Genomic DNA, 26,092 nt, shown 5'->3' with positions numbered 1-26,092 from the left:
TTTGTGAATGGAATGCGCCTCCCGATCTACATATATTCGTCTATGCTCGCGCAAATCATTCATGATCCAGCTTCACTTACAGCAGAAGTGTGTATAAGCGTTTTTTATGAATCTTTGCGCTCGCCTTTTCTTATAACGTGGTAGTTATGAAGTTTAGCGGCTAAATGCGGCTAATGTAAACAAGCTGGTCATTCCACGGAGAGAAGAGAGGGGCGGAGCGAGCAGAGCTCATTTGCATTTAAAGGAACAACCCCTTAAAATGAGATGATTTTTGCAGAGCTCATTTTGACAAGGTAAAAAGGGTGTTGTTTTACAAAACCACTGAGAATTTTTAATCAAAATATATTAGAGACTTTTCATTAAGACCCTAAAGAATCATATCAACTTGTGTTCTGTGTACTCCTTCAAGTGATTAATTGAAAAGAGCTGACTCAAAAGAACGATTCACGCTATTTATTTTTTTTATTATGTTTCAAAATCAACATATAAAAAAACATTGTCAGCATTTATTGTTAATTTGTGAAATAACTATCGCGAATCGTTTCTTTTAAACAGCTTAGTTTGTTTCAAAGAACCAGCTGACGTAATTCGGAGCGATATTCAATCCGATTTGTGAACAAATCATTCGATCCGATTTTGTGCACTCCTTAAAGCGATTCATTAAAAGGTCCGACTCAAAAGAACGATTCTCGCTATTTTATTTTTTCACGATATTTCAAAATCGACATGTACTCAGTTTAAAAAAAATATATTGTCAGTATGTATCGTTAATTTGTGAAATTACTGTCCCTATATTTACTCATGTCTGTTTCAGTTTAATATCGCGAATCGTTCCTTTCGAATTTCAAAGAACCGGCTGACGCTGACATGTAATTCGGAGTGACATTTTAATCCGATTTGTGAACGAATCGTTCAGTCCAGTTTTGTGCACAGCTTCAAGCGATTCATTGAAAAGATCCGACTAAAAAACCCGATTCTCGCTATTTATTTTTCTCATTATGTTTCAAAACATATTGCAATTTAAATAAAAAAAAAACATTGACAGTATTCATCGTTAATTTGTGAAAGTATTATCTTCTTTCTACTTTTTCATGGTGTAAAACAAGTATTTGATTTTATGATCTTCAACATGCACGCTGGATAAACCGTTTTGAGTTTCTATACATATATTCGTTTCTCCCACGGAGAACAGAAATGACAATAAATTACTTTGACTTTGACGAGGGGCTTTGAGAGAGCTCGCGGCAGCCAGGCGGAGTCTTGCGTCGTCTTGGGAAACGCAGCATATTGTCAGACCAGCCCCTGGGCGGAGGATCTGGAGATTGGTGCCTCTGCTCGCGCTTTCCCACTCCGTTTTAACACACTCGGTTTAGTCCCGGGCAGAGACGTTCATGCGCTCGGGCAATAAGTGGACTCTAGACGGCGGAGTTAAAGACTTCAGACGAAAGGACAGAAGCAAACAGACAGTATACGCTGCATTTTGTTGTCGTATTCTCTTTAGCTTTTAAAACCAGGTGGAATCGGGCACAGTGAACGACACAGACACAGACATGTAAGATCTCTATCGCATGCTTGAATCAGTTTTTGACTCACTTTTGGACTTTCCACATGACACTGCGCCATACGTGTTTTGCTTTTTGTTTACATTCCATATGATTATAGATAGATGACTGACAGTGTGTCTGTTAATTTTTCTTTTTACAGACATCAAGATTATAGGTAAAAATGTTTGTGAATGCATGAGGGAAAAGTATGTGTAATTTGTGTATTACCATTTTATCTCCTTTTACCTCCGTTTTTATTGAAGTCTTGTCACACAGCACAGAAGCATTTAAACTGAACTTGTTATTTTGAATGGTCCTGTGGTGTGACATATGACAATTTATCATAAGATATTAAATATTTAAAGCCAGCAACTCATTTATATATAAATATTAATAGGTGTAAAATCTCAAGACATTCTTCATTCAGTATGTCTTAATTCAAGGTTTCCACAGTCATGGAAGTATTTTGTTGGCTGGATATTGGTATTGTCTTTTGTCTTATTAGAGACATTCTGTAAACTAATGCATGTAATAGTTTAAGTCTGTTCATTTCAAGGATTGGTATGTGATATAGAAACCTAGCCAAATATGGAAATCTTTATACAATGATTTTAGTAACCGTGCATGACTGAAAAAGTAATGGAAAGTCTGTTGTTGGTCAATATGTGGGAACTACATATAACATTCTCAAAGCCAAGTGACAAACAGGCGACATACTACTGTGCATTTTATGTAAACTGTAATTTATATTTTAGCTTTTATAGTAGCGTTTCAGAATTTATTGTCAATTTGTTTGTCACTAATTTGTGCAATTTTGTAATTACTGCACAATGTTGTCATGGTATATATTACATTTTTGTCTTAGAAAGATTCTCTCCCCCAATGTTCACTTTTGTTTCTTCAGATAGAAAATTACATGAGAAGTGAACACCTTTCAGTTTATGCCATTTGAACAGCTTGTCACTTCAGATTTATGGCTGAAAACAGATGTCCCAACATTTTACTGATGCTCCCGCACCTTTTATTATTTCCTCAGGTGTAACCGAGCAGAAAGATGCCGGGAGGATCTAGGCTGGTGGGCTTAGGAGCTCTGTATGCGCACTCAACCTGAAATCAGTGTCTTTTGCATCTATATGAAAGTTTGAGCTGAGCACAATGGCATCCAGTCTTACATGTACAGGTGTGGTTTGGGCCCTGTTGTCCTTCCTTTGTGCAGCTACATCCTGCATAGGCTTCTTCATGCCGTACTGGCTGCTTGGGTCACAAATGGGTAAACCGGTGTCGTTTGGAACCTTCCGTCGCTGTTCGTACCCCGTAAGGGATGAGGCCCGTGGTGGGACGGTTATGTTGGAGCAGTGTGGGCGTTATGCCTCCTTTCAGGGGATCCCGAGTCTGGAGTGGAGGATCTGCACGGTGGTGACGGGGACAGGATGTGGATTGCTGCTCCTGGTGGCTCTCACAGCAATCATGGGATGCTGTGTTACAGATCTAATCTCTCGCACCATCGGTCGAGTGGCAGGAGGGATACAGTTTGTGGGAGGTGAGTCCAATTACAAGGAGATTGAATGGAGATTCAGTGGATGGGTAAATGGCAAAATGGTTGGATGAATGGATGGATGAATTGAGAGCTGAAAAGTTTAATGAGCAGCTAGAGGAATAGTTGAATTGGCAGCTGTTTTACAGTTGAAGTCAAAATGCACTTTATAGAATCTACAAAATGTTAGTTATTTTACCAACAGCTGTGTTTTTTTCTGTAGCTTCTGAAGGGCAGTACTAAATGAAAAAATATGATATTTAGGCAAAATAAGAAAAATGTACACATCCTCATTCTGTTCAAAAGTTTACACCCCTGGCTCTTAATGCATCGCTTTTCCTTCTGTAGCATCAGTGAGCGTTTGAACCTTCTGTAATAGTTGCATATGAGTCCCTCAGTTGTCCTCAGGGTGAAAAGATGGATCTCAAAATCATACAGTCATTGTTGGAAAGGGTTCAAATACACAAAAAAGCTGAAAAACCAAAGAATTTGTGCGACCTGAAGGATTTTTCTGAAGAACAGCAGGCAGTTTAACTGTTCAGGACAAACAAGGGCCTCATGAACAACTATCACTAAACAAAAAAACACAGCTGTGAATACCTCAGGTAACAACACTGTATTAAGAATTAAGTGTATGTAAACTTTTGAACAGGGCCATTTTTATAAATTTGGCTATTATTTTCTCTTGTGGACTATATGTAAACATCTTTTATGTGAAATATCTTATTCAGGACAGTACTAAATAAAAAAAAAACATTCATTTTGTATGATCCCTCTTATTTTGGTAAAACAATTAACATTTTGCAGATTCTGCAAGGTGTATGTAAACTTTTGACTTCACCTGTAAATAGTGATAGATTGATGCTGCCAATGCTAATAATTCTGCTTTCCTAAAACAAAATAAAATATGTTATAAAATTAATCTAATATTGGCTTATATCATATATAAAATAGAATATAAAATTATTTAATTTGGATTTTCTTATAAAAATAGCCTAATATCAGTTTTATATCAGCCACCCCACTTTCTACAGTAGTTAGTTGGTATCAGCATTGGTCAGCTACTAATTTTCACTGCATTTATTGGTTGGATGTATAGATGGGTTGTCAAAAGGATGCATGAATGTGCTTGTAAATGCATAGTGAAATGAAACACTGCAACTTCACAAACACACTTTCGTTTGCGTCTTTCCCAAACGCAAGCACTTAGTAGCTCCTAAGCGGGAACACATGACGACAACCGCATCCTCTTAGTGAAACCCGGTGTGCTTGTTTTGACATTCTGTTGCTACGATTCATGTCATCCTGTCAGGAGAGGAGCCTGTTGACTTAGGCCAAGACAACAAACTCACACCCTGGTGAAAATCACTTTGAGTTAGTTTGGCAACTAAACAAATAGTGAAAAGCAAACAAGAGTTCCCTTTCATGTCTTTAGTACTGATTGGATGGGAATGGTTTTCAAAACGACCATTGAGTTACACAGAAAGTCTATGATTTTGGATAAGATTATGGAAAAATTGGTAAAATTACATACCAAGACTTATTTAATTAGGATAGTTCAGCCCAAAATGAAACTTCTGTCATCATTTACTCACCCTGATGTCACTTTGGCATGGAGCAGAAAAGAAGATATTTTGAGTGAATGTCAATGGGGTCCAAAAAACACCTGACCCCACTGACCTTCATTTTATGGACAGAAACGTTCTTCAAAAGTCGTACAGGTGTAAAAATGACAGAATCATATCTGTGGCCTTTCTGATTAGTTTTGTGATTGTACTTTGTGTATTGCTTTACATTCGTTTTATATCAGATCCAATACCAGAAGTATTTGAGCCACCAACTGTTATTTTACTCATATGGCGAGCTGAAGTCAGCCGAAAGGTCTGAATCCATCAAGAAGGCACACCAGGCAGTGAAACGAGAAATTTAAGCTTTAGATACGGCATTCACCAAAGGTCAAAGTAAATGAGGAAAAGCGTCGTGAAAAATAATATACAGTAATCACACACATTCCTCGCCAGACAGCATTCGATTTCTCCCAGGACCCTAGAGTTAGCCTGAAAAAATGTAAATTGCTTTGTAATTTATACAGAGGAATGAAGGGAAAAAACAGGCTTGTTCAAATGTCTGCGAAGCACAAATTTACCTGACCTCCTCAGGGAAAAAAAGTCCTGGCCAAATAAGCTTTTAATGGTCAAGAAAGAGTACGTGCATTGCAAATCCAGGCTTGCTGTCTCTCTTACACACACAGAGGTTAAAAAAAATGGAGAGCAGGAGGTAATAGAATAAATTAGCTCTTGTTACTCTCCTTTTATAGGATCTTTATATTTGCGAGGCACTAACAGAGTTGCTTATGAAGCGATTGGCCTCGTAATGAGGGGAGGTTATGGCCCTTATGACTTACATCACCCTCTCTTCTTTTGTCCTGCCTCTGAGCGGTGACTTTGCTCCATTTCAGAGAGATGGGAAATAATGGAGGTTGATTATACGTGACCTCTCTATGAAGCACCGTAGGCAACACTTTCATATCTCTTTCATATTCCCTTCTCCTTTGTGCTCTCTTTACTTTTGCACACACACTTTGATACGCACACCTGCTTGCTTTGTGATGTTTATTTCAAGGGCAACTAAATATTTCCTGTTTGCAGTTTTTCCTTGTCCTAGATGGCTGTAATTTGGCTTCGTTTTTATCGCTTGATACGGTAAAGACGATAGAGTCTCGCTTACGGACTTACATATTCTGGGACGGATGCCAGATGGCACATTGGTGTATCACTTTTAGAGTTTGCCCTTTTTTCAGGTGGGAATATTATTTGTTAATAGGTCACACTTAGGAAGTATATTGTTGTCTGTGCGTTAATAAATCCTATTGGATTTCCTCTCACACCCACGTCTTGCTTCACAGCTCCCGTTGCATGTTTGTATACGTCACGCACGCTCTCCTGAAAGACATTCGGCTCAGTCGTGTGTTTCATACACTGCATTTACCGTAGGATTTATGGGGATCCGTCTGGCTACTGTCAGAATCCTGGCCAATGGGAACCTAAGACCTTGAAATGAGTCTTTTTCGCTTGAGAGATCTGCCGATATGACTCAGATGGATCTGGGTGTTTTCTCAATTACGCTTTAATGTCTTCTTATCACATTAGTGAAATACTGAGGACATCCTTTCAGAACAACCTCAGCTCCTGGGAGATATTTCTCACTTTGCTGTAATGACACTGCCTGATGAGTTTGTTACAGTTTGCGAATGCAAAAATCAACTGTTTGGATTTCTCCCAAGCTTTCCCCTCCCTCATGAAATGCCTTATGCCCCTTATCAAAAGCCTGTTCAGTGATACTGTTTCTTTTCTTACTTCTTTTTCATTTTACTTTTGAGTATTCGCTGCCCTGTATGCATTGCGCAGTAGATGAAAAAGAATGCATGCATTGAACCATAACTATGCCCACTAGACTCAGTATCGCTTTTTTGTGCATTTTCTGCAGTGGATAAAGGCGAGAATCTGCAGTTATTCTGTGGAAAGGATTTAGACAGTAAAATATGATAAAAAGAGATGAGATATTACACTTTTACACTATTATCAGCTCACAGCATCATCAAATTTACCAAAATATTCTGAAATAACCATGGGAGGGGTGTGAGATAAAATTTCTATGGCTTTCTATTGACTTTTCTGTGGAATTCTGCTTGTGTTGATCCCATACAGGCACACTTCGCATTAGGTGTAAAACTACATATTTTCAAAATGGTTTGTCAACTATTAGTCTTAGCTAAAAGTCTTGTATGATTAGACTGGGTTTGGGCTGACTTGACAAAAAGACCTGTTTCTGAGAAGATTAGTTTACTTCCGGAATGAAATTTCTCTAATAATTTACTCACTCCAATGTCATCTAAGATGTTCATGCCTTTCTTTCCTCAGTCGAATAGAAATAAAGGTTTTTGAGGAAAACATTCCAGGATTCTCCATATAGTGAACTTTAATGGGGATCCACGTGTAGAAGGTCCAAATTGCAGTTTCAATTCAGCTTCAAAGGACTCTGCATGATCCCAGTTGAGGAATAAGGGTCTTGTTTAGCAAAGCAATAAGTCATTTAAAAACTTTTTAACCACAAATGCTCATCTTGCACTTGCTCTGCGATACACATGCGCGTCTTCACGCATTATTGTAATCACGTTGGAAAGGTCACACACGGTTAGTTCTTTGTCTGTGTACTCCGTTTGTATAATGCATTTGACTTTATTTGCACGTTCACTTTGTAAACACTGGGTCGGCACTTCCACCTATTTCAAGCCTGACCTTTCCAACGTAATACTTGGAAGTCATGGACGCAGAGCTAGTGCGATTATGCATGCGCATCTTCACGCATTATGTAATCACGTTGATTAGTTCTTAGTTCTTCGTCTGTGTACTCCGGTTCTGAAAGGTAGGGTAGGGCGAAAATTAGGGGTGGGAATCTTTAGGTACCTGACGATTCAATTCAAATCGAGTTTTGGGGTCACAATTCGATTAAAAATCGATTTATGATTTTTTAAAATGACGATTCACAATTTTTCATCACATATTTTATGCACACTGGACATCAGTTGAACCAGTATTTTGATACAAAAACACACCAGTCTATAGTATGGGTAGTCCTGACTCAATAAATCAATGTTTCCTAATAACTATTATCTTCCTAATAAATCAAAAATATTTTACACTTCCCATGTCCCCGAATCCCAATAACCGTGTTTGCAAAGGAAATGACACATACTACGAAACCCCTAAAGGGGATAAATATGAGATGGGAGGAAAAAAATATATTTCAGTGCTCTCTATCACAATTATGTCGTTGAGTAATTATCCTGTATATAAATGCAGGCATCAGGGAGCCGTTATTAATATACTTGCTTTTTACTTTCACTTTCGAGATCCGCGATTGCGCGTACTCTGTGTATACACGGAGAGGCAGTACTTACCACACATTTTACTAGATTAGATGTTTGTCAGTGGTGCTCAGGATCTGCAAATCATTTGCCATCATTCTATCAGTCACCTCTCCTCATTCTGTTTATGTGGTAAGAGAAATTGTATGTAATCTGATGTAACAGGCTACCGCAAAGTGGCTAAATATGTCTGTTTAGTGGCTCCGTAGAACATGTTTCAGTTTACCTGCCTTTGTGGCACGGTAAACGAATGGATTTGAGCACATCCCTACTTCCCACAATAACAAAAGATCAATAATTACTTGCTCTCACTGAAAATGGGGCAGGATGTATTTGTTTTTCTTCCTCCATTGCTGTTGCTGTTTTTTTTCTGTCAACATCCTGTTATTATTATTAAGCCTAGACAATTACTATATAACTAGAAATTCAATTTTTGAAATTTGTGAATCGATGCGAATCACTAGAAGACTGAATCGCAATTCAAATGTAAATCCCCCCACCCCTAGTGAAAATCTTCATCTCATTTTCTTGTTGTTTTACCTTTTTGTTGTAAACTGCGTTTGACTTTATTTGCATGTTTGCTTTGTAAACACTGGGTCTGTACTTCTGTCTACATCATGCGTGACATTTCCAACGTGACCATGTAATGCGTGAAGTCGTGGACGCAAAGCTAGTGCAAGACGAGCATTTCTGGTTAAAAAGTATATAATTTTTCTTTTTTTAGAGAATGACTGATCATTTTGCTAGATAAGACCTTTATTTCTTGGCTGGGATCATGTGGAGCCCTTTGAAGCTGCATTGAAACAGCAGTTTGGACCTTCAACCCGTTTACTCCCATTTAAGTTCTCACATGGAGAAAAATCCTGAAATGTTTTCCTCAGAAACCTTAATTTCTTTTTGACTGAAGAAAGAAAGACATGAACATCTCAGATGACATGGGAGTGAGTAAATTATGGGGAAATTTTAATTCTAATCCTTTAAGGAGATCTTAACAGTCAAATTGATGAGCTGGATGTTGAGAAAACTAGTCATTCACTTGTGAATTCCTTGTCTTCAGTTGTTCAAGTGGCAAAAATAAGACCAGTTCATATTCAGTTGTGACTCAGTGCTCAGAATATCACAATTGTTCTGTGTGCTTTTGTGGGCCCTTCACTCTATAGATCACGTCGTCATACAGTGGGGAAATTTTATACAACCTTACCCCGAGGAAAACACAAATAAGTCAGGTGGCAACAACTGTGTGTGCTCAAGTGAGCTTTGAGACGTGATGGTTCAGTAATCCAGCCAGCAGCAGTTTTCCTTCCCTTCACTTCTTTAACTGTAAACTTTCAACGAATACCAACAGAGGGTCAATGTAGCTTGGAAAAAATGTTTATGTTGTCTGTCAAAGTTTGTATTTAGAAACTGCAATTTGGCACATTACTTGTATCTTTAAGTCATTAGGCAGCCAAGCTATCACAATAATGATTAACTTTTCCAAGTTGTCCTTGACTTTATGTCTGGTCACGGTGGACTACACAACTGTCGAAGCTCTGAAAGTTTGCCTCTTGTTTTCCTTGTTAGCTCAGATGTCAAATATGTCACGTTTGTGTGCTGTGCAAATCACTCTAGTTTAAATCTAAATCGACAATATTGAATTAGTCATGCTGGAATGTTTCTAATTGCAGATAGGGCTGGGTGTTAAGAACTGCTGATTTTCGTGTACTTTTGTGTGGCGTGTGTGCGCTTGAGCAGCGTGCTGTGTGTATTTGTGGTCGTGTGGGAACAGAGCTAGCCGAGGGTGTATACGCTGGTTTTAGCTGACCCACGCCGACCTCTGGGCGCTTGGAAAGAGACGGATGGAGAGATGAGAGGGCGTAGTGTGGTGTAAATGAGAAAGACAGGCAGGATCCAGCTGATGGAGACAGCTGCAGCAGCAGGAAGAGACTTACTGGCTCCAGTACTGGTGCACATCTCTCAGTTGGTCTCTGGTGTCTCACTCTCAGTTTTTCTACTGTCCGTCCGTCTGTCTGAAAAATTTTGTTGAGTTCTTGGAATGTTTGGAATGTTGCTGGAATGTTGCTGGAAAATGGGAGAAAAAGAGTCCGAGAGAGTGACACACAGTGAACTGAACAGGCCAGAGGTGAAGAAAATCTGTTTCTGTCCTTTACAGAAATCAATGACCGTGTCTGTCAGATAATGTCTTGTAAACTCGACACCACTGGGTGTATCCCATTATGATTGAATTTCAATCCATATTTTATCCTTCCTAAATTATATGCAAGATTAGAAATCTCACAGGGCCAGTTATATTTCTATGGAGTGAGTTCAATCCCACATATATTTGCAAATATTTGTGGCATTGAATTGACTCCATGTATTTCACAAAAAAAAAATAAATAAATAAATAAATAAATATATATATACACACACATACACACAATTTAAAGTTTATTTTACATAAAGTCAGTAAAGCCTATGTTTAAAATTATTAAAGGAAAGGTTCACCCAAATATGCAAATTCTTATTATTCTTAAATTCTTATTACTCACCCTCATGTTGTTCCAAACCCATAAGACCTTTGTTCATCTTCAAAACACAAATTTTAATTTAAATTTTTGGGTGAACTAAACCCTTGTGATGTTATTTTCATGACTATTAAGCACATGTAAATCAAAATTTTCTTTGCTGAAATTTTCTTTGCATTTAAAATAATTTCCCATTATTTTAAATGATGTATCTCAACAATAACAATTTTATAAAATTATTGTGTCATTTATTATTTTAAATAATGCCTAAGTAGTACTTTAATGCTGAAATTTTTGTATTACTGTGTTACGGTTAACAAAGTATAGAATAATTTCTTTAAAAAATCATACATTTTTTTAAAGAAAGGTAGAACAACAGACAAACAAAGATTGTACATTTAACCATTTAAACTTAAAATATAAATTAAACCTATTGTAATTTGGAGAGTTACTTTTTTATACCGAAGCAAAGAGGGAAAATGTACTTAATTTTTTATGTCATTAATTTAATCTATTTTACCATTTATTTTATTTTTTACTTTGAAGTGAAATAAGATGACTTCTTGACAGATTTTGTTTATCCAGTGCGTTCCAAATTATAGGATGTTATAGTAAATTAAATGCCAGAATATGCCTGAATGATGTAGTACTGTGCATCCATGCATGTTAATATTGTCCACAGCCTGTGCTATGAAAGAGGATGTTTGTGATTATTACCCTTCAAACCAAGAAAATGGCATAATGAAAGAATGACAGACAGAAACTCCCACACCAGTTTTTAGTGTATGAATTTAAACACTAATTTATATAAGTTGTAAAGTGAATTTACCTAGATACTAGCGCTATAAATTGATATCAAGATGTAATTTCATGACATGATATGTCCCTATAGTCATATGTATTTTTTCATCAGAGAGTGTAGGCTTTTAATATGTAGTGTAGCCATAGGGATATTTCACACTTTGGGAAATAAAAATGGGTCATTAGACGAGATGTGCAATAACAGTTCTCGCTTTAGGAGACTTGCCATTCTCTATTCTCTCTTGTTATTGGACTCGCACACATAATTTAAGGCATATTTAGGAGAGATGGTATCCTCACTGCAGACTTTTGGATTCCAGAGAAAACAACGTGAGAGCAGCAGGGCACCATCAGCTAGCCAATCTCAACTTTTATAAAGAAACCCTCACGGTTTACAAGAAATGAATCCTCCGTGACTCCTTAAGGAAATGACTCAGAAACCTTTCCAACAGGCTGCAATGTCTGCCCCTTTGACAAAACTGTTCACAACAGCCGTAAGGATATGTAGGTCACGGCTTCGACTGGTGTTCGCAGTTGTTTACATTTTTGTAAGAAAAGCGGCGTGCTGCATGACTTCATTTTCAGCTCAACAAAATCTTTGCCTTTGATTAGCACTAGTCTGGAACGACTGTAGGTGAAGGAAAAAATGGAATGCAAAGAATTTTTGGATTGAGATGAAAGAAATAGGGTTGTTGTAAAAGGGTTGTTTAATTTTAGTATCAATATTCAGTATTTATGATGCAAACATTTTATATAATACAGACAGTGTCACAACGTCTTTGGTTGGTATGATGAGACTCAGAATGAGCTGGTGTGTCGAATATAAAGAGGTTTGTGTTCCCATTGTTTTTGTGGGTGTGTGTGGCCTGATAAACCGAAGTCAGGCGAACACGTGCTGGAAGGAGATCTTTCATTCATGAATTATTCATTGAAACTTAACTGGCTAAAAAAAATCAAATCCAGTATGATATTTTGGCTTTGAGGCACAAATCTTGAAGCCAGCTCACATAATTTAGAAAGGCAGTGATTCACAAGAGAGCGGGGATGTTCAAATCCTCAGATGCTCAGAATAGCATATGTGAGCGTGTGGGTGTGTGCAGCGCATGAAAGAGCATCCGGATACTTTTTCACATTTGCCCGTATACAATGTCTTCAGTCTGCTTCAGCATCGCTTAATAGTATGTAGCACTCCTTTCTCTGTCTTCCTCCAACAAAACTATCAGCAAATTGAGACAGTGGTCTTTTACTGCGGTTAAAGAGATGACCCAAAAATGAAAATGCCAAGCGGACATCGGATGCCCATTTTCTACAAGTTGGTTCTTTTCAACGCAAGATGCAAAATACGTACCAATAAGTGCATAGCACTGCTGTTTCCAGCAGAAATGTCTACTAAATGGTGCTAAAAGAATGTTGTAAAACAGATGAACGCACATGGTATGTTTTATGTGACGTTGGTTTTGTGTGTCATCGCAGTTCTAACTTGTCTGTTGAGTGGCATTTTAAAATAACGTACCCTCTGCACTACACCTAAACCTACCTGATGGTATGAGCAAATGTGACGTAAAACGCAATTGCAAGCATCTTGTTTTAGCTTATTTTTCCATCTCTCATCTTTCAGTCCTTTCATTGTGAGTCATGTTTTTCACAGGATTCATACCCAAGGATTTTGCAATCGTGAGTCCAATTCTGTGGTGGCTGAGCTACCGAGCAAGTTTGTTACGTCCGGAAAACGAAACATATGGAGATGTAATCATAACTGTGTGCGAAAATGATTACAAGTCCTTGCTGTTTTAGCGTGTCTAGTGTTTATTTCTGTTGGAAACTGCAGTGATATGTACCTATTTGTACGTATTTCGCGTCTCGCGAAAATGTTCCCACAGGTGCGTTTTCATTATGTGATCAGGTTGGATTCTTTAGGGTCTTCATGAAATGTCTGTAACATACTTGGGTTAAAATTCCTCAATGGTCATGTAAAACAACACTCTTTTTACCTCGTCAAAAACTGTTCACAGCGACCCGTTTTGGTGCATGTCTTTTTAAATGATAATGAGCTACTGCTGACTCCACCCCTCTCTTCCAGTTTTTGTGTATTTGGTGGCACATTACTATAAAAAACAAACGAATCCACTGCGTGCTCAGTGACTTTGATGTCAGGAGAAAATTAAGACTTTTATATTCACTTTTGCATCCAACTACAAAACACCTGCATTGATTACGAGACGTTGTCACTACAATTGCTCAAGTGCGGAAAAAATGGCGGACAGCGTACTGGCTGAGAGTGGAAATATGCAAATACGTGACGGTCTGTCAGTGGACATGGGTGGGGCTTGAGCAATGTGATGTCATACTGCTCAGAAAATCAAAACGGCTTGATAATTGAGACTGTTTAGGTTGTGAATGGATTTTTATCATTGTAGTGTGGCTAAAACACATTTGTATGCAAATGTTGTTTTAAACCTGTATGACTTTCTGTTTTCCAAAAGACAGCATTTTGAAGTATTGTTCTCTCCCAGTCAGTTTCGTTCAATGGGAACTGAGCATTTCATGCTTCAGAAATGGTGTAAAGTGGGATAAGTAGAAGTCTGTACTACTTTATATGAATATTGACTAAAGTCTAAAGTCATTATTCACTAATAATTATTCCCTCCAGTGAGCTTTTAACTGCTTTCACTGCATCGGTGAGTTAAATTTGAGCAAACCATGAACAGATGGTTTGGTTTTGTGAAATGGATAAACCAATTCATCCAAAATCAACTGAAATGAGTTGATGTGGCTGAAATTTAAAATCATTACAAAATCATTCCAACCTCAGTCTTACATGTTGTAAAATAAATATGCTATTACTCAAGCTATTACTCAAGATTTGTGGCTTGGTATGCGATTATCTTAAAAAGATGTTAGACCCCATTGACAAAACCGAGACACTTTATGTTCCACAGAAAAAAATAATACGGGTTATACTGGTTTGGACCGACATGAGGGTAACTAAATGATGACATTTTCGTTTTTGGCTGTACTATCGTTTTAATTTCTTATCACAACGGTTTTTCTTATCCTGAAGGGCGTAAGCTAGACATTATTAACTTCACAAATACGCACATGCATGCTTGAACAAAGCCAACTTTCCATGGATAAGTGAACAAAGGAGCCTCTGTGCTGAAGAACTTTGAGAAGTTCCATGGCGAACTTGGCTCAGTCCACTTCCAACACTGCGTGGTCCCTCTCCGGCCCGGCTCCCTCCCTCAGATTGGAATGCAAGTCTGCATTCTCCTCAGGGCAATCATGCTGGAATGTTCCAGGCTTCCAGATGGTCCTCTAAGGTCCACGACTGTGGCAGCAGAGACATTCTTTGGCTACAGTAAAAGAGGAAATAAATGGTTTTCTTTCCTAGCTCAGAGAATACTCCAACAGTGTGGCAGAGGGAGATTTTTTTGAGGGTAAAGCAGAAGAGAAGAAAGGTTTGGATTCACACAGATGGCACAGGCACATCTGAAGGAAGCTCAGTAGAGATGAGTTTTCATCTCTTCAAGTGTCTTGCAACCAGAAGGTGGTATCTCTGAGGCATCATTAGAGCTTTGAGGATTTTTTTTTTCAGTTTACTGCTTCCTTGAGTTTGAATATGTATTAGTTTTTTCCACAGCAACCGGTAAATGTTTCTTTTTCAACCTGCTGCAGTTGCTGTCAAAGCCGACGTAATGAAAATTCAGTTGCTTACTCACCATCATGACTTGCTTTCTTATATAAAACAGCAAGAACAGAGATCAGAGAATGTGCTGTTTTGTCTTTTCTCTGCAATTACGATAAATGTGAACTGGACAAAAAGGACATAAAAGCACCAAAACATATCATCAATATATCATAAACCTGTCCCATATGACTTATTCATATACTTCAAGTCTTCGAAAATTCTGTCATTAAAAATTTACATACACCTTGCAGAATCTGCTAATTATTTTACCAAAATAAGAGGGATGATACAAAATGCATGTTATTTTTATTAAGTACTGACCTGAATAAGATATTTTACATAAAAGACATTTATATATAGTCCACAAGAGAAAAAAATAGTTTTATTTTAATTTAGTTTAATATATAAAAATAACCCGTTTAAAAGTTTACACTTGATTCTTAATACCGTGTTGTTACCTGAATAATCCACAGCTGTGTGTTTTTTTTTTTTTTGTTTGTTTGCTTAGTGATAGTTGTTCACTTGCTTGTCCCTTGCTTGTCCTGAGCAGTTCTTCAGGAAAAAAAACTTAAGGTCCCACAAATTCTTTGGTTTTTCAGCATTTATATTTGAACCCTTTCCAGCCATGACTGTAGGATTTTGAGATCCATCTTTTCACACTGAGGACAACTAAAGGACTCATATGCAACTATTACAAAAGGTTCAAACGCTCACTAATGCTTCAGAAGGAAAAACGATGCAATAAGAGCCGGGGGGTGTAAACTTTTAAACAGAATGAATTCCATTTAGTACTGCCCTTCAGAAGCTACAGAAGATACTTGCATGTTTCCCAGATAACAAAATAAGTTACATTTACCCTGATCTTTAAATTCAAAAAGTTTTCACCCCCCAGCTCTGAATGCATTGTTTCTTTCTGAAGCATCAGTGAGCGTTTAAACCTTCTGTAATAGTTGCATATGAGTCTCTCAGTTGTCCTCAGTGTGAAAAGATGGATCTCAAAATCATACAGTCATTGTTGGAAAAGTTTCAAAAACAAAAAAAATGCTGAAAAAACAAAGAATTTGTGGGACCTGAAGGATTTTTCTGAAGAACAGCTTTCTGACCCTGAATAGACAGCAACACAGCTGCCGTGTTCAAGGCCCAGAAGGTAGTAAAGACATTGTTAAAATAGTCCATGTGACATCAGTGGTTCAACTGTAATGTTATGAAGCTACGAAAATACTTTTTTTTATGCACTCAATTAAATGTGACAGTAAAGACATTTATAATGAATACTTTAGTTTTGAACAGTAGTGTGTTCCCCAGTGTGAACTGTTCTTTTAATAACTAAATTTAATTTTAAATAGCAAACACATTGTGTTCTTCTAAACTGCATCCCTAATTCATTCCCTGCGTCACCCACTGACATGATGAAGTTTTCCGCAGTGTGATTTAAAAAAGGGACAGGCTTTTAGAATAATCCTGCATTTATGTTCATAAAAACATTAACAGCTGTTGTTGGCTGTTATGATGGCAAATTAATTCACAAGCTTAGTTTAGGACACACCAGTGACTTTTTTTTTTCCTCTGTGTCCTTTTCTCTCAACATTTCATTCGTTCCTCACTCTCCGGCTGATTGAAATAAGAATTATGGTCTGTGTAAGTCTGTGGTGGTCTGTAACGCCGTGCGGTGACAGTGTGGCTTTACATCATGTGCACGAGGCTGATAGCAGCGGCTGGCCGGCTCTTGAGCTGAGCTCAGGACTGTCAATCACGTCTAGGGATTGAATGCCAAGGTTTATGATGGAACTCAGTGCGGACAGTTCGCTCTAGGCAGCTGCCAGCCCAACTGCTTTATTAAAGGGGACACTGGATGCAAAATTCACTTTTACATATAAATGTAAGTGTCTTAGTGTGTGAACAATGCTAAAAATCCATTCACTCCTTGTTTTTAATCCCCAAAGAACCTAAACAATTTCAATTATCAGGCTGTTTTGAATTTCTGAGCAGTATGACGTCATAATGCTCAAGCCCCACCCACAATCGCTAATTAACTGTCCTGTATTAGCATATTCCCGCCCTCAACCAGATGTACGCTGTCCACCATTTTCTCCATGCTCAAGCCGCTGTAGCAACAACATCTTGTAAGTAATGCAGATGTTTTGTATTTGGATGTAAAAGTGAACATAGGAGTCTTCATTTTCTCCCAACATCAGAGCCACTGAGGACGCAGTGGATTTGTTTTATTTTTGATGGTAACGCGCCACTGAATGCACAAAAAAAAACAGAAGAGACAGGCGGGGTGAGCAGACCTCATTAGCATTTAAAGAGACGTGCACCGAAACTGAGCTGGATGTTGGTTTACAATAAGGAATTAAGGAATTTGAACCAAAAAGCCTACAAAATCATACTAACTTGTGGAAAACAGGCATTGGATATTTCCTTTAAAGGGATACTTCACCCCAAAATTAAAATTTTGTCTTCATTTACTCACCATCATGTGTTTACAAACCCATAGCTTTGTTCTGTTGAACACCAAAGGATGTTTAGCAGAGGTTTAAAAGCTCAAACCAGTTGGAGGAATAATAGTTTTGTAGTGCCTTGTTATTTTACTCTAATGTTAGGCCTAGTTCAAAGGTTAAAGGCGATCCCTGTCGGGTGTCAGCAGGAGCGAAAGGGTCGTCTGGAGCCCATTCACCCTTTGGTACCTTCTCACACATTGCTGTCATGGAATTTTAGTCATGCTCTGTCAGTCTTTTGGTAAAAGGATTTTAAGAAGAGCAGTCAGAAGATGGTTTTCAGAGGAAAATCTTCTCAGGTCAGGTTTGTTTTGTTAGTTGGTGTAGGGACGCTCTAAATTAGCACTCTTGGTTATTCTTCAAATTTACTTTACCATTTTATTTTACAGGTCCCTTTTGTGTCTTTGCTGGCACCTTTTCATGCAGACTTTAACAAACAGCAGCTAATTCATCACGAAAGCTGCCAAAAAAAGCCAGTCGGCCATGGAAAATTCCATCTGTGACAGCAGGTCCGAGTCTGTGCAGGTCTTTCTCTGTTTTCACACTGTTGGGTTTTGATAAGACAGGACTGCACTTCCTGGCAATGAGCCTTGATTGGACTGCACGTAAACATCCACCTGCCCACCCACATATAGACAAAACAGGATGTCAGAATTTTTAGAAATGGACGTAATTGCTATGAAGAGTTCCAGATTGGAAATATGTGAGTTTTGGAACGCTCCATCTATGTTCTGACCAGTTGACTTGGCAACCCTGAAGTCAACAATGACATGACGAGCCCTGGCAGCAGTAACCCTTCATCCCTGGCAGGCCACTTCACAGATAGCGCTCTGGTAATTGAGATGTAATTTGCCCAGCGCAGTTATATATAGACTGAAAAGTGCTTGTTGGAAAAAGTCAGATGAGGAGAAGACAAGCTCTTTATGGGCTAAAACTTCCTCCTTTAGTGGTTTACAAACATTGTATGCCTGAAGCACTTATTTTCTTCACTATATTTCCTTCAGAAATATAGGAAAGTTTTATGTCTTATGAGAGGTCATGCTTGACTGCTTGACAGTGATTTTACTCCCTTGAAGAAGTTTGCTTCCAGAGTTAAAATTTTCTGATAATTTACTCACCCCCATGTCATCCAAGACGTTCATGCCTTTCTTTCTTCAGTCACAAAGAAATTAAGGTTTTTAAAGAAAACATCCCAGGAATTTTCTTCATATAATGGATTTTAATGGTGGCCAATGTATTGAAGGTCCAAATTTCAGTTTGAATGCAGCTTCAAAGGGTTCTACAGGATCCAAGCTGAGGAATAAGGGTTTTATCTAGCGAAACGATCGCATTGTGTATTCATGTTGGAAAGGAAACGAAGTCTGTGTACGTCAGTTCAAAACGCGTGAACTTTCCAATGTGACTATATAATGCGTGAGGTCAAGCTAGTACAACCTAGTGGTTTAAAAGTATATAAATTAGTATTTTTCTTAGGAAACGACCGATCGTTTTGCTAGATATGACCCTTATTCCTCAGCTGGGATCGTGTAGAGCCTTTTGAAGCTGCATTGAAACTGCAGTTTGGACTTTCAATCTATTGGCCACCATTGGAGTCCACTATATGGAAAACAATCCTGGAATGTTTACCTCAAAAACCTGGAATGTTTACCATTTCTTTTCAACTGAAGAAAGAAAGACATTAACGTCTTGGATGACATGGGGGTGAGTAAATTATCAGTAAACTTCTCCTTCAACTTGGGTAAAATCTATAGATGCCCCATTTTTGAAATTGCAGATAATTATGTTTTGGCTGATAAGTGATAAATTATTAGCCACATTAGATAAACAGTTGTGTACTTCTGACACACTCTCACAGTGTCTTGCACTCTTTTTTTTGGCAATCATCCAGACAAAAGGCTTCTTGTTGTTGCAGGTTCGATAGACCTCCTGTGCATGATTTAAAAGCTATTGATTTTCCATTGTGTAAGTGTGCTTAAATGATATTGTTAGAAAGTAAATGCAAAAAAACATCTCACTTAAATTTTTCTTCAACCTCAGGAAGTGATATTAGATTTGAATCACTAAAAAAGACATGCTGCATAGGTAATGCAATACCTACATTGATTTTTTTAGGAAAGAAGTAGGAGACAAAGAGGAGGAGTCAGAGGGGTGGAGAATAATCAGAAAAACAATGCTCTTCAGTGTGAAACAAGGGCCAGCGGTTTCACGGGACATTCTTGGATGCTCTTTTTTTGTAGCTTATGATTGACTTCATTTGGTCTATTCAAAGCCACTGGCTTTGGGGTTATGGCTCATCCCACTGAAACTGTAACACACTGGAACACATTTAGATACATTTTTATGGAAACAGGAACAGTCATAATGAAATGTTTAACTGTTTATTATAATATTCAATATAACAATGTCCTTACTACCTTTCTGGGCCTTGAACGTGTCAGTTGCATTGCTGTCTATGCAGGGTCAGAAAGCTCTCAGATTTCATTAAAAATATCTTAATTTGTGTTCCGAAGATGAACGAAAGTCTTATGGGTTTGGAACAATGTAAGGGTGAGTAATTAATGATAGATTTTAGAATTTTTAAGTGAACTATCCCTTTAATTTATAAAAAAAAATACTGCCATTAGACTTTTGAATGGTAGTTTTCTTCATCCTAAATTGGAGCTGGAGTGTATTTGTTGGTGTATTTGTCAAGTTTACTAAATGCCCTAAATGAATGACTTTGACCATTTGTCTCACTGCATTTTATCACAAACATTGTCCTTTTTTTTAAAGACAAAACATTTTTAGCTTGCCTTCATTGCCAGTTGCTTGAGAGCCTATTTTACTGCAAATTTACTGCAAGTTGAGCTCAATAGCAAAAAAAAAAGTCACGGTCACCTTCGTAAGCTGAATAAAAGGGACACAGTATTGATCAAGACGGGACGCAGATCGATAGGAAGATAATCACTCTTGACCCCAGTGCCACTGTGACCTGTGGCATGGTTCTTTGTACTGATAAAAATGTATAAAGACTTAAAAAGCGAATTTGTTTGATTTATTTGGTGCAGGGAAGGTTGCTTAGTCTCAAGGGAGTGAAGAGAAGTCATAGTCTGTTCTTTGAACTCCTGCTACAGCTGTCACAGCACAATGTGACAGCATAGTATGGCAGCGTAGGACGACCTGTGATGGACGATTTTTCTTGCACACACACATACACGTACACCAATTCTTCACATGAGCAGTAGACTATAAACTAGAGATTTAATTTCCTAGTTGGCAGTCCTTTCATGATTTGCAACCAGGATTTTCTGTCAGTATGAGTGTGTGCATTTTGCATCTTTAGTGGTGCTAACTAAACCCTAATTTGTGCTACAGAATGATACTTTTAATAAAGCTGTTTAAATAAAAAATGCAACTAAAAAGCACCAAGAGCGCTCTAGAATAGCGGCTTCATAAAATGTAAAAATCTAGTTAATAATTTATCATAAAGATCATTATAATTCAGAATAACTTGTGACACTCTTTGTTGAACTCCCCTCCCTCCAAATATCTAATTTTAATGTTTCCTATTTTCCTTAAATATTCTTTTTCTTTTGCTCTCTCACTCTGTTTGGCTCATCAACCTTTGGCGCATCTTTGAAGTCTGTGTTCTCGTCTTCTTTAATGTTTCTGATGGAAACCTCTGGGTTTGTTTATTTCACTGCAGCTTGTGTGTTATCATTTTCTGATTTCATTTTGCAAAAACATCACAGTTTTATAAGATGGGGACCAAAAGACACCCAATTCAGCCTCTTTTGATATGTATGGGTGTATTTTCTTCATCTTTTATTATTATTATGATGGCAGAGTATCAAATCTTGAATATTACAGAGAAGGAGATTGCGAAATTGTATTGGGGTATCTTGATATCCATTCCACCGCATTCCATTTCCTATGAGCTTAACTGGGATTTTCTTTCTCACGTCCGAGCTGATGATGACTCTACTTGTGATGCATGTCTCCTCGGCAGTGACCTTGAATTCCCTTTTTCTCTCCTTTTAGTAGGTAACCGATTCTGATGAAGTGTAAATTACTCCTCACCTTTCTAATGCGGGACCTCACTTCACACTGGCATTTTTTATTTGGAATAATGCTGGGAGTGATTTTTCACACCTTTACATGTTTTCCATAACTTTCTTTGATGCCATTCGTTCCCTTCTGTTTTTTACCCTTCAGATTCCCGCTCCGCTGCTCTTCCATGATCAAAGCGCATTTTCTATTTTAAATCACATCTTGAAAGGGAGAAAAATATTAAAAGGCTACTGGCTTTTTCTTCATGGCAGAAACCTTACATGTGAGCTATTAAAATGCCATTTTAACAAAGTAAAAGGCAACTGAATTTGATTTGAATTAAATGTTGTATTGCAGTGAAGTTGTTTAGGGAGAAGTCGGGGTTAACGTAATGTAAATAATGTCTCTTACTGAAATATGTAGTAGAAAACCCATGAAAGATTTACATTATTTGAAACAATCCACATCGTTATATACGTATTTTGGACTATGGGGGGGGGGGCCATTGTTTTGATGACGTGAAATGGTTGCACTCGGTGAGCTACTGCCACTACCTGTTGCTATTTTTACCACAGCACAGCTCGGAAAATAAAATACTGATACGATGACCACAGCTACCGAAAGAGTTTACAGATGGCGATGAATATAAGCATAGACTTAAACCAAATGCCGTACCATTGATTTCTCCCCACAAGGAGTCTAAACACCCATCAATATCGAGTGAAATCCACGCTGAGAAACTCCCTCAGTGGCTCATGCAGTGGTCATGCTACCAGGATGGCATCTAGCGTTTCTTGTCTCTGTCGTTTGTAAGCTTTTTCAGTAGCTGTGCTCTAATAAAAGCCTTAAAAGCATCAGGGCTAAAGTGGAAAGAACAAAGACGCAGGTCTTTAGGAACTTTTATTCATCTACAGGCATCTTCCCATTTGTTTTTCATTTTCTTATTGCTAGGAAAGCAGTGAAGACTTGTATTGCTTCTCTTGTTGGCCTTCGGCTGAAAATTACAACCAAAAGCTGCACAATGTGGCTTTGTATTAGTATTATATTGGTGTATTCCAAGATGTGTTGTGGTAAAAATACCAACAGGTCGTGCCAGTAGCTCACCGAGCGCAACCATTTCACATAATCGAAAATAATGGCACCCCATAGTCTAAAATATGTATGAAACGATGTAAATGTAAAGTTTTTTGCTACATATTTAAGTAAGAGAAATCATTTAGGTTATATCAAGCCATACAAGTCTTAATACCTGGAGTTACCATTAAAAAAAGTGTTAAAAAACCATCTTGATATGCAGAGACAGCTTACGTTAGCAATTTTAGGCGGATTTCCGGCCAAAAAGAGTAAACTCTGTGGCAAATTCAAAACGTTGCTTTCTTTGTTTGAGCAGCCCAACCTGGCCAACAACAGCGACATTGGCTCAACAATGGCATGAGCTTGGGGTGGAGCTATATGTTTGGCAGACCAATAGCAGTTTCGTGAAACCTGTCTGGAAACAGTCCAAACAGTATTTGGTGCCTATTAATGTTAAAATGAGTTTATTTGCTCAACTCATTTTTTTTCAACTTTTTCAAATTTTGTACAAATCAAATTGGTCCTAACTTGTTCAAAATATCTTATGTTTCACAAACGAAACAATACAGGTTTGTCATGAAGGTGCCAGACTTTATTTTTGAGAGAACTATCCCTTAAACATACAAACTTCATAGGCAGTAAAAGAAGTTATTAACAGCTCTTACTGAACGGACGCCTCACGTACTCTCTCGGTCATTTGATATTTGATGACACACTTCTAGAGCTTCTTCTAGAACAATGGAACTCTGTTCATTTTCCCAGAACCTCTCGAGTGTCATTTTAGCATCTGGTATGGATAGAAGTTGTGGGTCTTTTGGGAAGGTTCCTCCCATTGGTTCTTTTTCTCAATTCTCTCCTGCTGATTCCTGAATGACGTCGTCTTCTCTGTGTGGGAATGTACTGTGTTGTAACTGCATCCAGATGTTTCCAATGTTGACTTCAACCAAACTCAATAAACCTCTCCTTCCCTCTAGGGTTAAAAAGAAAAGCAAAACATCTGCAGGAACATTATGTTGAAACTAGTGAAATCATTAGGGTGTTGAAAGAGAGACTCTAGAAGCACTTCAGATCATAACCTGTTTCTAAAACACTTTCTGCTTTTTGTCTCAAAACACCCGGTCAGGCTGTGGGTTAGGACAACAATGCCTTAGTTTTCCCGGTTTAATCCTCAATCCTGAATCCCATTCAAAAGTTTGTGGGTGGTCTCGAAAAGTCTTGGTCAGAAAATACTTGGTCAAATAACCAAATGCATACTTTCAGAAGGAAGTATGTTTATTTTAGAATAACAAAAATTCATTTCCTTTGGGGTTTAAAAAGATCAATTGATTTAAAGTCATATGAATTTTAAGTGATTTGAGGTTAAGTAGATCATGACACAATTTTCAGTTCAAAGCAAATAATCTGTGCAAGGAGCAACTCAACTGAACTGACCAAACGTGAAATGAAAACTGATGTAATGCTTAACAGGAAGATGGTGTGGAATAGAAATGTTGCAACTTTCTCAACAGGCCTTAATTTCAGGTTCAAGTTGGCTTTGATGATCTGTGTGGATACGCTCTTCCACCATAGGCTGCCATAATGGAGCCATCTGTGATCAGATCTTCCGACCAAGATGTCACACACTGATGTTAATGACAGGGGGAAATGCATGAACATGGAGACCAAGGCTGGTCGTATGAAGCCTTCAGGGCACCATTTTCATAAGTGTCTCATCTAGATGAGTGGCATTAAAGCCAAGAACCATCTCTGTTTTTTTTAATCAGGATGAGTTGCTGTTTTAGGGCACCAAATGATATTCTCAATGATTTTTCTGGCAAAATAAATTTGAACAATGTGATTGCAATCCTATTTGTTCACCAAAGGAGATAGCATGCGGAAGTGAATATGACTGACTTACTTATCTCCAACATGAAAGAAGGTATTTTGAAAAATGTCTTTTAAAAATGTACTCCACTGACTTTTATTACATAGGCAAAACCACTTGAGATGTTCTTCAAAATATCTCCTTCGTGTTCCTTAGAAGGCTCAGCTGATAGACATGGCACCCCGCCTGGAGCCTCATCATACCTCAGAAGTGCTTGCTCATGAGAACATGAGTGGACTTTGTCTAAACTCGCAGACCTCACATTGACCCGTTGGTCAAGGCCTTTCATCTTTGGCCTGACACTCCCTCCTGAGAGAGGCAACAGTAGCATTGCTAATTATCATGCTGTTTTTGCAGCTGCTTAGTTTGAAAACTTCAGCAGCCATTAAAGTCTATCACCAGTTAAAGGGATAGTTCACCCAAAAATTAAAATTCTGTCATTAAGGCTCATGTCATTCTAAACCTGTAAGACCTTCGTTCCTCTTCAGAACACAAATTAAAATATTTTTGATGAAATCCGAAAGCTTTCTGACCCTGCATAGACAGCAACACAACTAAAACGTTCAAGGCCCAGGAACGTAGCAAGGACATTGTTAAAATAGTCCATGTGACATCAGTGGTTTAACCGTAATTTTATGACGCTACGAGAATACTTTTTATGCTCGAAGAAAACCAAAATAATGACTTTATTCAACTATTTCTTCTCTTCTGTGTCAGAAGAGTATCAAGAGTGCAAAGAGTATCACAGCGCATGTGTTGCTGTCTTTGTGAGGTCAGAAAGCTCTTGGGTTTCATCAAAAATATCTTCTAATAATTTGTGTTCTGAAGATGAAGGTCTTACAGGTTTGGAATGACATGAGGGTAATTTTTGGGTGAACTGTCCCTTTAATTGGTAGAATTTTGTGTCTGTAAGATGGCTAGATCAGATTAAGAACTAACCTTGTTGCTAGTTTTTGGAAATGTGACTGTAGATTAATTTTGTTATTAGAATATTCAGTTATAATCATAATCACGATTTGCTGTTTAAATGAAACACTTCAATTAAATTACGCTGAAAATAACGCTAAAATAAAAATAAATGTATTTGATGAAAACCTTGTTTAGAAGTTAGAAATGTTGCCTTTGCAACTAACTCATATAAAATAAGCTTAAGTTGAAGTACTAAAAAGACTAAAAATGAAATACAAATAAAGCTAAATAGAAATACAGTTGAGGTCAAAAGTTTACATACACCTTGCAGAATCTGCAAAATCTTAATTATTTTACCAAAATAAGAGGGATCATACAAAATGCATGTTAACTTTATTTAGTACGGACCTGAATAAGATTTCCGTCTGTCTTTTCACACTAATGACAACTGAGGGACTCATATGCAACTATTACAGAAGGTTCCAATACTGACTGATGCTCCAGAAGGGAAAACGATGCATTAAGAACTTACGTTTTCCTCTGGGAAACATGTATGTATCTTCTTTAGCTTCTAAAGGGCAGTACTAAATGAAAAAAAATATGATATTTATGATATTAATAAGAAAAATGTACACATCCTCATTCAGTGCAAAAGTTTTCACCCCCGACATTTTTCCTTCTGGAGCATCAGTGAGTATTGGAACCTTCTGTAATAGT

At 37.8% G+C, this 26,092-nt stretch overlaps 1 protein-coding gene across 1 annotated transcript in view; it reads left to right on the top strand.

The window, feature by feature from the left end:
- Nucleotides 1-1,343: 1,343 nt before the first annotated feature.
- lhfpl6 (LHFPL tetraspan subfamily member 6) overlaps nt 1,344-26,092 on the top strand; it is a 37,746-nt gene continuing 12,997 nt past the window's right edge. Inside the window, exons 1-2 of the mRNA XM_051121801.1 lie at nt 1,344-1,552; nt 2,581-3,084. Coding sequence (XP_050977758.1) covers nt 2,700-3,084 — 385 coding nt within the window. The 5' untranslated portion in view covers nt 1,344-1,552; nt 2,581-2,699. The remainder of the gene's footprint in view (nt 1,553-2,580; nt 3,085-26,092) is intronic.

The sequence above is a fragment of the Labeo rohita genome, chromosome 10 (genome assembly GCF_022985175.1).
Source record: "Labeo rohita strain BAU-BD-2019 chromosome 10, IGBB_LRoh.1.0, whole genome shotgun sequence".
Lineage (NCBI taxonomy): Eukaryota > Metazoa > Chordata > Actinopteri > Cypriniformes > Cyprinidae > Labeo > Labeo rohita.
The sequence above is the reverse complement of the archived record's forward strand: the minus strand, read 5'-3'. Positions and strand labels throughout refer to the sequence as shown.